Genomic DNA, 15,247 nt, shown 5'->3' with positions numbered 1-15,247 from the left:
ACATTACATTTGGACGAGAGACTCTTTTTTTTTTCTAATTTTGCTGCGGAGTGGTACCTTAAAATCCTAAAGCCTGATTTACGATTCTCTGTGGCCATGCAATGATATCAACGTGCACATGATTCTTTAAAGTTCTCCGTCACATCTTGTTGCAATTTGCCGCTGGACCAGTAGTGTTTTTCTGGATTAATTTGTCCCTCAACGAGCTCCACCTTTAAATACAACCATCAACCTCCAAACCAACGGTAATGTACATACAATTTCCTCCATGAATTTCTGGTCATTTGAGCATCTTTTTCTGACTCTGTGTTGTAAAATTGGTCATATTTGTGGACTTTTCTGCCAAACATATTTCATCCATGATTGAAATGTAATCAGCGTGCGCACTGCAAAATCTTTTAAAAAATGGTGGGAGAGGAAGGAGTGAAATCAGAAAAGTGACAAATCACAGCCCTTGTGGTCTCAGACGTTTAGCAGGTGCACATCAGACTGCGGAGAGGGTTCGCAGCCATGCAGAGGGCTGTGATCTAAAGCTCTTTGGGTCGCCACATCCAGGGCTATGTGTGAAACTTAACACCATATTACAGAGCAGGTAAGCAGCATTTTGTTAATAATCACCAGCCTTGAATTATGGCTTGCCTCATTTAGGTCTGGTGTCTGAGCATGCTTCATAAAAAATACATTTATTTTAGTCACGGAAATACAGTACTCACTTTCCTCGAATCGGCGAGTGTCAGTCCTGAACCGCATTTAGTGCTTCTGTTACTGGGCACGTCCAGACTGCTCTGTCCGGTACATGTGAGGGGTTTTTTATTAGAAATGCATTGCAATGGGATGGGAAGTTTTTTTCCGATGTGAGCGAAACCATTATGTTAACCTGTTAGGCTGTTAGCAGGAAGTTAGAATGAAAAGCTGGACTAATCCAAAATCCATTATATACCGTTTTCTATATTTATTACATATGAAGCAGCAGGACCTTCGTGGCCAGGACGATGGTGGGGATCGAACCCACGCGGCTCGCACAAAAGACTGTTTCTCTACCAGGTCAGCCAAAGGGGAACTCCCCGTTAGCCAAGCTAGCGGGAACGTCTTTTCAATTGGGACCCGGGACTTTCATCCCGCTACACATCTCCCCACCATTTTTGACTTCGTCCCGAAGTCACAGGTGCATGTTAGCATACTCTGTGACCCACATCCTGTTCGTGACGCCAGATTGAAGCAGCAGGACCTTCGTGGCCGGGACGACGGTGGGGATCGAACCCACGCGGCTCGCACAAAAGACCGTTTCTCTACCAGGTCAGCCAAAGGGGAACTCCCCGTTAGCCAAGCTAGTGGGAACGTCTTTTCAATTGGGACCCGGGACTTTCATCCTGCTACACATAGAAAACCATACAAAAGCATTGGGATGTTTGCTTTTGTCTGATGAGTGTGAATATCCGGTTTATATGATGACGGTTTAGGCGAGTTTTACTCTAGTGATGCCTTTAAGGTGTCAAATCTCACGCATAATCACGTTCTCACTGGGGAGGCCGAGATTTTGTTGTCAGTGTAAACAAGCGTTTGCGGGTGGTGGAATGGACAAGCAACAAGCAACTTGTTTGCAACATTGCGTTGTTATGGAGGTGAGGTCAACCAAAATATGTATTTAGATGTTTATCTAAGATAATCATGAGTCTCTAATGTGAGTTTTATAAAAAAAAAAAAAAGTGTGTTGCTGTTAGGGTCGTGTGTCGGGAACCGGCTCTTTTCGGGTATCCTTAAAAAATATTTAAATCCATCGACATCAATTACCTTTTTGCTTAACGATTCCCTTATCGGTCCTTCAGAGTGGCCGTTGTTTTTGGGGGTGTTTGTCAGGAAAATGATAATTTCTCTACATTGATTACAGACCCTGCAGTGGGTCTGTATAATCCACTGTTTCTGTAGCGCGACTTTGCTTTGAACCATGAACCGATGAAGCAGTGCTTCAATCTTCGATTTGCTGCTTCGTTGGTTCATTGTTTTATTTCACTTTATCTGAACTTTTCCCCGCTAAAACCCAAAAGAGCATATGTCTGTGAGTAATATTTACTTGTTATGGTCTTCTGAAACAGTTGATAGATGTCTTTTATAACTTACAAACGAGACAGATGCTAATGCGTTAGCATGTTTATGGCATTTTCAATGTTAAAGTTAGCCTTAAGCTGAGCCATTATCAAGCCTCCCTCCACAGCGCGCAAAGGATTCTGGGATACTCTAAAACCATGAATATCTGAGCTGCAGTGTGGTCAGACAGCTGCGATCACAAACCAGCAACCTACCCGAGAAGATACCGCATGTTCAGCTCGTAGCTATTTTCCACTGTACTGCTCTCCTCCTCGAAAACCTTCTCTGTTCTCACGTGCTGATTTTTCTGGAAAGGGAAACGTGCAAGTGCACTGAAAATTTGCTCTCTCTCTTTTCCACCAAGTCTCATTGCTGTTTTGTCATCTAAACGAGTGTCATTCTCCTTAGCTAGCTGCCTAAGAAAGTCTGATCAAACACTGCGTTCCTCCCTGTAGGAAAAAACAAAAACAAATCTTACTTTGAGTGGAACATTTCAACTCTGAGCTTTGCCAAATTTGTTTTGTGTTTGTGATCTTTTTGGTGTTACATTTTTGATGTTTCTGGGCTTGTGAGATGAAGGTGAGCCGGCACGGAGGACTGTCTATTACTGAGGAAAAGAATCAATTCCAAAGATTTCCATTAAACATCATCAGAAAAAAAATCCATACTTCAGCTAGCACAGTCAGGGGTAAAAATGGGTTTGAACCAAGACTACATGAACGTTGATGGTTTTTCTAGGCAGATTGTTTGTCACCTGGGCATTTTTTTCACTCACCCTGCCGGATTAAAAAAAAGAAAAAGCATGCATAAGCAACTCATTATACCAAGTACAAAATCTGTGCTGTCCTCCATGTGTGACTATTCAGAAAAGAATAATATGGTACATAAAACATATTTCATGATTTTGGCATGGATTTAAATATGTTGGGTACAATAAATAAATATTCAACCTGTATTGAATATTTACGCACAGACAATACATGCAAAATGAATTTTAGCCTAAAGTCAATCTTAAGGACTCATTAACGCAAGCCAGGTTAGGTTAGGCTCAGGTTTGGGCGCATGCACCTGTGCTGAGATCCGGAGCTGTGTTTTTCTTCATTTAAAGAGTGCAACACTCAGACGCACTTTACATAAGCAGGTAATACACAAAAACCATGCTTCCCTGCACACATTGCAGTTCATCACATGCAATGGTTATTGCATTAAGCCCTCTCAGACACATAACACCCATGGAGAGAAAACAAAAAAAATCACCTTACTGCTTCACCTCAGGGAGCTTTGGTGTGCCACTGTTCCCTTCCTATGCTCTCACAGGTTAACATGTTCTCACTCCCAGCTGTAACATTTTTGGGTGATTCTTTAACTACAGGCACTATTGGCCTTGTAAATGTAATTTCCACCACACCATGCCTTACCACTATAAAGCGCCTTGGGGCAATGTTTGTTGTGATTTGGCGCTATATACATGTGCTCTGATGTCACTGTTATCTCCATAGAAACTACCCAAACAATCTTTCATACAAACTGTTTAAGGGACATTACAGTGTTGTGGTGGAAATTACGGCAATAGTGTGGGACAACTACATTTTGTTTAAAAAAATCACAACAGTTTGTATGACATTGAATACCCCAATTATGTTTTGATTATTTTACTGATATTTTATTCAGAGATATTTTAAAACATTAGAACAACGTTTTTTTACCATTCATTTTTATCATTGAAGATCAAAAGTCTGGGGTGGGGACAAGCACAACACGGCAATATTTGCATATAATGATGCTGAAAAAAGGTGAAAAAGTCATCATAGACTACTAGAACAAATTTCTTAACACACTTTCATTGTAAAGATAACTATAAAAGTGTGAAATTTCCCCTTTTTTCTGTTTTTCATACAATATGATCAAAGGACATAATAAGTGCCCGTAGTCTAAGAATCACCCTTTTATGCTTTTTAACTATCTGCTTCATGTCTGCATCATCTGGGAACATTCCTTTATGTTTTAGTTATGACTAAGTTTACGTTTAAGGATATGGTTAGGGTTTAGGGTCAGCATTTCCTGTTGCAAGCTACCCAGCTTGTCACATATTGATATTCGGTCACAAAGAACCATTTTCGTAAAAATTTGACACCTTGGGTCTGAAAATGCACTGGACAACTTGACACTAATTTGTCAATTCACCAAAAAAATCTTTCAGTTGTGCCCATTTTCTCACTCTAAGCCCAAGTTATGCACCTTATTGATGGCCATTAAAACTTAGTCATTCCCCTAAATCATTTGCACAGCTGTACGCCACTCATTGTGTGCCCGCCTTCAAAACGTGTTTCCAATGATTCCCTGCATCATGTTTAGATCGATCTGACTGCATTCCTTGAGATCATTTGTCTTACTCTGTTGTTGTGAGCAAATCCCTGCGCTATCACACTTCTACATTCCTCATGTCACATGTTCACTGATCTTCTTGCTTGTGGTCTGCTGACGTTCCCCTCAGAATCTCAGGGGCCCCACATGAAGACATGCTTTGGGTGATGGTAAACACCACCAGTGACTAATTATGTTTATATAACAGCCGAGTGGATCCTTGTCATTTGACTGGTGCTTTGTATGTCACTTGAAATGGATTATTCGTCCCATTTGTGTTGCATTGCATTTAGAGCGCAGTTTGGTTACATTTAGAGTGCAAATTTGGTTCCATACGTTTGGTAACATTGCACTCTGCACACACACACACACACACACACACACACACACACACACACAACACACACACACACACACACACACACACACACACACACACACCACACACACACAACGTGCATGCATACACAAAACAAATCCACTGTGCTGTCTGGAGGCAGTTAGCAGGAAGTTAGAATGAAAAGCTGGACTAATTTCTGATGTAATTTTTTTTTTTCACTGCACTTAAGATGTACAGAGTCTTTTTTTTTGTAGTACACACGCGCACAAGCGCTGACCTGGTTGTGTGAGCACGCACACACGTGGGACAACAACGCAAGGAAGGCGGCGATTTGATTGAGCTAACTGATGGTGCTAATTCTTGTAACACACACACACACACACACACACACACACACACACACACACACACACACACACACACACACACCACCCACACCCAATCCCACTCCGCTGTAAGCCATCTGGATGCATGAAGAACTGTTCAGATGAAAAGCTGACGTGATATTTATCTGGACTGAGGAATGACACAGTCTTTTTTTTTTATGGAAGTCTGAAGTCAGTGCACAGCATCACCAGAAAACACATCACAATTTGGACTTCAGCGGCAGTGGAACACCAAAATGTAAGTCCCTTTTCTGTTGTTTATAAATTAATAAATATCAAATGACAAGGATCTATTTAGCCATTATATAAAACAAATAATGAAAGCTGGAACATACCATTCAACTCTGCTTTGCCTCATTGAATGGTTTGTTCCAGCTTTCACCTCATGAAATATTGTACCACTGAACTCATAACATTCATTATTTGTATACTAAAGCATTTGTAGGTGTGACACATACATTTGCCAATCTAGTAGTTGGTTCTATTTTGAGAAAAACATCCATGGTGGGGGCTTTAGGGTCAAGTTGAACGTTGTTCTGCAGCATTGTCTTCTTTGGCACAGGATCTTCATGAAGATCAGCAAGCGTCTCGGGTAAGATGCTATCTCTCTGGACAACACCCATGGCTTCCCAGTCAAGCGTGAAATCAGCAGGCGGGGACGGAGGTGCAGTAATTTCAGGCTCCATGGGGAGATTTCTGGGAAATCTGCGATCTGAGAAGTCTTTTAACCGGTTGATCACATCAGTGTGTAGAAAAGCAGCCCTCCACATGTCTGGGATGGGGAGTGAGGCAGCATAAAGGATCCTGAACTCCTTATCAAACAATTCAACCACTGGGCCTTGGAGGACAGTGATTAGCTGTCGGTGTAGGTGGGCATCCGTCCATGTGAGGCTACAGAATCAAAAGACAGCATGTCACATGACTCATAGGTAAATATTAGGAAAGGGATCATCAACAGCAATTTTTACCTGTAGCTGCCATGAATCACTGTCTCTAGATCCACTAGAAGGAACTTATCTTTCATTTCCCCAACTACCACGCTGCCTGTCCTTGAACAGAAAGTTTTTCCTCCAAGAGTACGGACCTGCATGTTCTGCAAAAGGACACCATAAGTCACGTGTTTCAAGTTTCAAGAATGAAACTCAAGACATCAATCAAACATGGTGTTTGTGTGTGAATGAAGAGTTCTACTTTAGACTTTAGGGCCCTTCACACATAGTGTGAAGTTTGGACAAAGTGCACACTTAGTGCACATGACGCAGGAATCGTGTGCAAACCGTGTACTTTCGTCCCTGTCGCCAACGCCTCGTACACCTGTTGCTACAACTATTTTCACACACAAGCACCTGAAAGACAAAGTGTGCGCTGTGTGAACCCATCGCACCCGGCCAGCCAAATTTCAGGTGACACACATGAACATCTAACACAGCTCGTTTGGCACTTAGAAAATGTGTGGCCAGTCACACACTTGGCACGACAACAGACTGCATACAATCACTTTCGTACTCGCAGATAAATTTGTCTAAGTCCCACAAGAGTATGGCTTTGGTGTGTACGCTGAGATGACAGGAGGTGTGTCCTCCCACTGAAGCAGCTGTGGAAATCTGTGGATCTGGACATTACACTGGACACCATTACTGTGTTTGGGACGGACATGGATAAACAACTGCCTACTGTGACGTGCGTGTGTCTGTTTGCTGTTATCAAGTGGACATAAATAAAAACATATATCACTGTGGCGACGTGCTGCAGTGAGCGAGCGTGCACGGCGCACACATGAACAGGCTGCTCCCATGTTGAAACAGACCAACAGATCAGAACACGCAGCAGGTGATCTCACTGTCATGTCACCCATGTAAGCTCTGTTCCACATGATGCAGTGTCCTGCGATGTATCGTCCACAAGACACGCACGTGGGGCCAGTTGGAGACGCGCCAGCAGATGTGGACATTAATGAGACGAGCGAACTGCCTTTCATTTCATGACTATATGTCTGTGAGGTCATTTACAGAGGAACAGACAGATCACATTTGTATTGTTTGCTTGATGAATGCAATGTTTTTATATGTGTGTAATTTTAATTTTTTTCTGTAATACTTCCATGTCCTTCCTGGTATGAGGCAGATTCCCACAGCTCAAAGAACAGCTTCATAGCTTAGTGGTAAAGTCTCTGACTGGCAATCAGAGCTTTTGGACAGCGCGGGTCCGCGTCCAGTGGGTGGTTTTTTGTTTTTTTTTTTCACATAAGTGGCGCGATGTGCCACAGCTGGCATTGTGTGTTCCTGCCTGAAAGACATCGGTGCATGCACAAACCCTTGCACCGGGTTCATGCATGCCTGCCTGTCGGCGTAATGTTTCGTGGTGCGCTAATTTCACACTGTTTCGCATACTATGTGTGAAGGGGCCCTAAGCAGCATGCGCCTCATGGAGGAATGTTGTAAGTTCATGTCCTTCCAAACACGGAACGTGTTCTCAAGCTAGCACGTCCAGGAGCAGAGATCTTTACAGCCGCGGCTGTGAGCGAACACGCCCCCTGTCCGTTCAGCGCCCAGACCAACGTGTCATGTCACTCTGTGTTATGTGGTCATTCATTTTCGTTATTTGTTATGTAATTGCGTATGTAAGTTTTGTCGTAATTATTTATGTACATGTCCTGGTGGTGGTTTCTGTGTTTTTAATGTGTGCACTGAGCCATCATCCAGCTGTCAGTGTGCTGTGATCAGCTGACAGGCCCATCCCCGTGCTGTGTGCTATCAGACCCGGCTGTCCGGGCCCCATGTGATCAGATCTGTACATACATGTAAGCACTTTATGCAGGTGTGCTCCCTCCCCCCTGGCCCAGCACATAGATGTGTTGGGGGAGAGATGCATGACACACGTGCACATGTGCGAGGCACATGCACCACATGTGTGTGGTTTTTGCAACTCCACAGTCGTGGGGGGCACTTAGACAAATTTTACATCCAGCTCAACAGTGATTATCTGCTGACTGTTTTCATGTTAATAGTGTAAATGGCCACACATTTTCTAAGTGCCAAACGAGCGGTGTTAGATGTTTGTGTGTGTCACCTGGAATTTGGCTGACACCTGCCGCGAGAGGGTTCAATGGGCTCTCATAATGCACACTCTGTCTTTCAGCCGCTGGTGTGTGCAAATAGATGTAGCAACAGGTGAACGAGGTGTGACAGGCAGCTAGGATTTTACGCAATTTGCATACGATTCCTGCTTCATGCGCACTTCATGCACAATTTGACCAAATTCGTACTATGTGTGAAGGGGCCCTTAAGTTTCATGCACATCTGTTTTGTCCAGTTCATGATTGTATTTCTTAAATTTAAAATACTCTTCCTTCTATGTCATTAAAATTTGTCAGTTTTGCACCACCAGGAAGACATACCATTGGACTGTTGTGTGCTAGTAAAAGTGCATGTTCCATTCAATTTAATTCAATTTATTTAGTTTATATAGTGCTAATTTCTGCCAAATCCCAACAAAGTTGCCTCAGGGTGCTTCACACAAGTAAGGTCCAACCTTACCAACCCCAAGAGCAAGCACACAGGCGACAGTGGTAAGGGAAAACTCCCTTTGATGATTTGAGGAAGAAACCTCAAGCAGACCAGACTCAAAGGGGTGAACCACTTCTTAGGCCATTCTTCCAAAAAGGTTTACAATGCAGAACACAGCACAACAGCAACTCCAGCCAATGCAAAAGAACACTTCATGATTTACAACTCAGTGATTTTTAATTACACCTTTCTTCATAATTGGCCTGTGTTACAAAGCAGCTCATCCATGCTGCTCTGTTAGACCAGTAGTGCCTGATTGTTTCAAGTCAATGATTTGTGTAATTTGTCACACATTAAAGGATGGCTGCAGAAATTGACTCACAGGATGCCTGAGTCTGGTGAGTGCAAAGTTCTCCTGGATGGATCTTTGGTTCAGGATGATGTAAACGGGGACTCCTCGGGAGGCAGCATCGTGTAAATCACCAATGACGGCACCGTCTGTAAGCCTGTCAGTCACGATGGCAATGACCTGCATAGAACATGAAATGTCACCAATCTTCTGTTTCATGCACTTGTTGAAATAAAAGCTTCCCTTTGTTATTTCATCCGCCAAGGATGTAATAAAATCACTGGCTTTTATTTATTTGTTTGTCTGTCTGTTAGCAGGATTACATCAAAGCGGATTTTGATGAAATTTTCACCACAGATACATATTAGGCCATGGAAGACTCCATTAAATATTGGAGGTGATTCAGATCCGGATTCTGGATCAAGATTTCGACTCGTAGACTTTTACAGATTCCATTAAAGCTACTTCACAGATACATCACGAATCACGATGTAAAACCAACATCAGGAAGTCACGCTTGTGGATCAAGATTTCACTTTACATAGTCTTTGAAGGATTACATAAATAAAAACAAACAACAAAAAACAAAACAAAACAAAAAATAAAAGTACTTCATGGATTCTCACCAGATTTGTACCACAGATAGAGATAGGGGCATGGAAGACTCCACTGAATTTTGGAGGTGATCCAGATCCAGATTCTGGATCAAGATTTCACTTTATATAGACTTTTAAGGATTATGTCAAAATTACATCACAGATACGACATCACAATATAAAACCAAGGTCAGCAAGACACTATTTTATTTCAGCTAGTGAATTAAATATCAGATTGCAACATCTTGATCAGTCGGATTATTCTGGATCAGTATGCAATTATTGCACTGTGTTGTGGAATCTGGATCGAGGTAAAGTGCAGGTCACGATGTGAATCACATACGTTTTTTATTTTGAGTCCTTGTCAACCCTTGACAGACATCAGAAATCTCCTATTGCTCTTGTTTTCATTATATCTTAATCAAACGTGCCCCAATCACTCTTATATTTGATAGTGAGGTGGACGTCAGAAATCTCTGATTGCTCCTGTCCTGTTTAAAAAAGTGATTAGATGACTATCATTTTCTTTGCGCAGCAATGAAAAACAATTCTGTGAAAATGTTTGTGACCTCGCTTGCACTTTCACACATTTTTATTTGTTTATAACTCAGACTTTTTAAAAATAATTCATGCTTCCTTTTGCTAACCCTTCTCAAAGGACGTCCTTTAAGCTCACAGTGAAAACACTTTTTTTAACACGACATAGTTAGAATAACACAAATAAATTATCACTTTTGCAACCAGTTTTCTTTAACCAGACTAGGGGATGGATACATGAACATTCCAAGTCACTGAATGTGTCTTGCAGTTTATTTACATCAATCATTAAAAAAATACAAACAGCATGGTCAGGTCTGAACGCATGCTCTGATACCGCATATCGCTGCATCCACAATACCTCAGAACTGTCCTGAGTCCTGCATGACAACCACCCAAGAAAACTAGAGCACCTACGCCAACACGTGTTTCCAATTCCACAGAATTTACCTTGGACAAAAATTCCTGACAAAAAGTCCTGTTAGAAGTGGATTTTCTTAAGCTGAGTATGTATTTAGTTCATGCACTTGAATCAAAGTTTTTTTGTGGTGTTGTCAGGTTTTTGTCTGATGTCTCATGTCTGATGTCTGTCAAGGGTTGATGAGGACTCAAAAGATACAGTTGTTCTCAAATGTTTACATACCCTGGCAGAATTTTTTGCTTTTTGGCCATTTTTAAGAGAATATGAATGACAACACAAAAACTTTTTTTTCACTCTTGGGTAGTGGTTGGGTGAAGCCATTTATTGTCAAACAACTGTGTTTCATGACTGTGCATAATTTCTCCAATCACAGCCACATAAGCCTATAACTTCTTCTGGGTTGTCTGGGTGTCTTGGTGGCTTTCCTCACTCTTCTCCTTCTTGCACAGTTCTCAAAAACTGAGTGACTGTGCAAGAAGGAAAAGAGTGAGGAAAGCCACCAAGACACCCAGACAACCCAGGAGAAGTTATGGGCTTATGTGGCTGTGATTGGAGAAATTATGCACAGTCATGAAAATTTGACTCATTTTGTGATGGGCGCACGAAGAAAAAATGTGAGACTGGGCTGCTCTACAAGCACGGTGCTCTAGTTATGGGTGTCCTGGTGGCTTTCCTCAGTAGCAGTAGTAGTTATTCAGTTAATGAGAACTGTACACTCCAGACAGATTTACCATACAATATATTGTTTGTATTTCTTAATGAAAGATGGAAATGAAGTCCATGACATTTTCAGTGACTTGAAAATATTGATGTACTCATCATTTAAAGAAAATTGTGTGTAAAGGTGATATTTTAATTGTGTTAGACTGAAAGTGGCACAAACGTACACATTTAATTCATGCCACATTTCCACCCTGAGTTTAAAGATCAAATCTATATTATAATAGCCAAGTGTGTGTGTGTGTGTGTGTGTGTGTGTGTGTGTGTGTGTGTGTGTGTGTGTGTGTGTGTGTGTGTGTGTGTGTGTGTGTGTGTGTGTGTGTGTGTGTGTGTGTGTGTGTGTGTGTGTATGGCTTTGATCATGCAAAAACCGGGGAGAGCTAACATTTGTTGTTTGGTATGCTTATATATTTTGAGTCAAGGATGAATGCTGCAAAAGTGAAAAGTTGATAGAACAAATATTTTTGGAGAAATTAACAATTTTAGCTAACCACTAAACAATGGATGCTGTGCTGCAAAGCACCATGGGAGTTGGGGGTTTTAAATGTTATTGTGGTTTATGTTAGTTTAACAGTGTTGTTAGTGTTATTGCTTTATTGTGTTTTTTGTAGCACAATTGGTTTAGTCAGTTTAGATAAGTCTCATGTTGCTATTACTATGAGAGACCTACATTTCATGTTGGTCACATGAGTGAAATGTTTAGTGGTTTTAATGTCTTCAGCCACTGTCTTTATTTGTCAAATTAAAACCACCTGCTTACAGGAGCTGTGCATGCATGTTGCTAACTACTTTCTGGACTCACACCATTCCAGCAGAGAGAAGTAAGTCATCTTTATTTTAAAAGTGTGAGTGTGGTGAGTGATTTTAAGTTCAATGTAAGTACATAATATAACTGTAGATACGTTCAAAATACATGGATGACAAAAGAAAGTGAAAACACTTATTTCCATTGTGGACCATTTCAAAATCAAATGACAAAAAAGAAGTGGAAATAAAATAATAATAGTGTATATGATAACAAGAACCTAAACAATTTATAAATACATTAAGACACTAAATTAATATTAAAAAATTACATAACAGGAAATATAAGGGTTGAGTTCTTCTAAAAATTGTTGAGGTCTAAGGTTCTAAAAAGATTTTATACTCGCACACCATTCCAGCTCATTATACAAGCTTAGCTTAATTTATTACCACCTTTACCACAAAAATGTCAGCTATCCATTTCATAAACACTACCCAGTCTAGAGCCTGTGGATCCCCATGGGCAACACGCTAGTTTTAAACTAAATTTAAAACATGAATACTGATTTATCATTATTTTTTTTATTTCATGTAATAATCAAAATAAAATGTTTAAAAAAAGCTCAAAGGATCACTCACAAGGTAATTTTTCAGTTCACTTTATATTCTGTTAGTTTTATTTCATTGGCTGTATAGTTTTATATTCAGTTAGCATTATGCTGTAATACTCAGTTAACTTTATAGTTGTGATAATATTATATTGGCTTTTATTGAGTATATGCAGTTTGTTTTATGTTCACTTAGCTTTAGATTATATTAACACTAGCATGTTAATACTAGTGTGTTGCCCGTGGGGATCCACAGGCTCTAGATTGTTGTGTTTAAAGAGGTAGCTGACATTTTTCAAGTTTTGTGAATAATTGTATTTATTATTTGGCACATTTAGTTGATGTCATGTTTTACAACTGGCACGATGGGGCTATTTGCTTTGTTCAGAGCTTGTGTAGTTATCAGGGAGTGAATAATGGTTAATTAGTGGTTATATCAACGTCCAACGTCCATTGATTACACGTAATATCCCTAATTTCTCCAAAAATATTAGTCCTATCAACTTTCCGTTTTCGCAACGTTCATCTTTGACCCAACATACCTAAGCATACCAAACAACAAATGTCAGCTCTCACTAGTTTCTCCGTGAACGAGGTTACATACACATGCACGCACGCACGCACGCACGCACACAGAGGTCACTTGGCTATTATAATATAGAAGATGTTTGCGCTGTATTCAGTTAATTTCTACTGAGTTAGTCTCATATGCAGTTAGTTCTTAAGTTTTATCTTTTATTGATTATTAGTACTTTTAATTATGACGTGAAAATTGTTCAAAAATGCTTTACAAATAACCAGGCTTGTACTCGTAGCTGGTCTATAGTGCTGGTTGTGTACAAAACAACAGACTCTTTGGATGTACTAAGTTTCGTTTTAGTTAGGATTTGCATCCAATAACTAAATGTAGCTCCAACTCAAACAAAGCACATGCACACAATAAAAAGGAATTGAATTTAGTTGGGGCTGAAAATATTCATTCAGATATCAGCCTTTTATCAAATATGGATGAAAAATTACATTTCGATGTTGATGTCAAGAAAGATGTCAAGACAATTGAAATTGCTAATATTTAAACTCGACTTGAGACTCAGTTCGCCAGTTTACAAGTAAAATAAAAATAAATATCTGCATACGCGGGTGGCCTTTTGGAGATGATGTCGGATGACCTCTCTGACAGGAGGCTGCCCCTCTGTAGGAGGACTGGTGTAGACTGAAACATGCTCCTTCTGCACCCAGGAGTTGTGTTCAGGCCAGCCCAGCTGCAAACAAGGAACTGGGGTGTCTGAACAGAAAGGGAAGTAGGTGGAGGAGAAGTACATCTCTGTGGTGCCATCATCTCCATCCTCCTCCTTTTGTGCTTGTAGCGAGTTAAAGCAATACTCTTGAGCCCAGGTGATTATCTGGCTGACCTCTTCAGGAGCCAGGAAGCAGCCGGAGCCCTCTGCACTGATGAAGCTATAGAAAGCCTCTGGACCTCCACAGAGGAGTCTCTCCACAGCCTGCCGCTCCTTCTCACAGTGGAAGAACTCCGCGGAGGACTCGGTCACCGGCAAGAACACCACATCCTCGTCCAGGGATTGCACCTGAGAATTTGACATTGCGAAAAGCCTCCAGTGGCGCAGACTTTAGCAAAGCTCCATCTATGGACGTTTGGTAGATGGCACCTCCTCGGATCAGCTTACGCCACCATTCACACTATCGTAGGAGAGCATTTCTCCCAGCCAACAGATAAACACCGTCACTGTTAAGTGCCATAACAAATCAGATATCTTGCCAATTTTCCTTTTCCTTATCAGGGTTTGAAAATTCAGTCCTGATCCTGTTTTGTGGTTCCTGAGGTCTTGTGTCCAATGAAGAAAAGTCAGCTGGTAAAAAGTGATCAGTCCTTCAGCTTTTCAACACAAATCGTTTTTACACAAGTTCCCAGGTGCTGCTCCCACGTTCCCTCCCCTACATGTCATCATACTCTTCTTAACTCTTCCACTCCTTACTGACGTTTTCAGATTCCAGAAATTCTGCACATTGCAGATCACTTTCATCGAGGCACAATCACGCCGCTGTAATGACGGCCATTGCTGCACTGTGTACGTTAAATCGGTGCATGTGGCGTTGTGGCCTTGCAAACATCACTATGCAAATTTACTATATAGTATTACTGTGTACTTTTGTATCTTCCATCTACGCCGTTTTCTTTTCCACCAGTTTTCTTCTTAAACTGGTTCAGCCTGACGGGTAGGTTTGTAAGTCTCAGTGCTGTGTTTAACTTCCAAACTGAGTTCTCACGAGTCACTCCACTCCACTTCTTTTATTTTATTATTTTCAAAATTCCTCAAGGTGTGTTGCATTACTGCTACAATGGTGACCTTTTGTTTGTCCTTTTTTAAGAATCAATTGTCCACCACATGTCTGTCTTATTCTGCAGGAGAGCGTGTGCACCGATTAGAAACTCGAAACTACAAACTGGGTGAACGACAAAGACGTCACGCCCTTCTGCAATTACAGCGATGTGTCAGGAGATCACAGAATAAAGCACATGTAGGTAAAGCCTCACTCAGAAGTAGAATTTATAATTCAGTATAATTTCACAG

General features: G+C 41.1%; 1 protein-coding gene across 1 annotated transcript; it reads right to left on the bottom strand.

The window, feature by feature from the left end:
- Window positions 1-2,340: 2,340 nt before the first annotated feature.
- fam83e (family with sequence similarity 83 member E) lies at window positions 2,341-14,680 on the bottom strand. Its single transcript, XM_034166251.1, has 7 exons — window positions 13,793-14,680; window positions 9,064-9,210; window positions 6,144-6,268; window positions 5,634-6,066; window positions 2,801-2,861; window positions 2,633-2,692; window positions 2,341-2,534 (listed from the first exon to the last, which is right to left on the bottom strand). The coding sequence occupies exons 1-5, from the start codon at window positions 14,255-14,257 to the stop codon at window positions 2,853-2,855; spliced, it is 1,179 nt and encodes a 392-aa protein (XP_034022142.1). The 5' UTR covers window positions 14,258-14,680; the 3' UTR covers window positions 2,341-2,534; window positions 2,633-2,692; window positions 2,801-2,852.
- Between the last annotated feature and the right edge of the window lie 567 nt (window positions 14,681-15,247).

This window comes from Thalassophryne amazonica, chromosome 3, assembly GCF_902500255.1.
Source record: "Thalassophryne amazonica chromosome 3, fThaAma1.1, whole genome shotgun sequence".
Lineage (NCBI taxonomy): Eukaryota > Metazoa > Chordata > Actinopteri > Batrachoidiformes > Batrachoididae > Thalassophryne > Thalassophryne amazonica.
The sequence above is the reverse complement of the archived record's forward strand: the minus strand, read 5'-3'. Positions and strand labels throughout refer to the sequence as shown.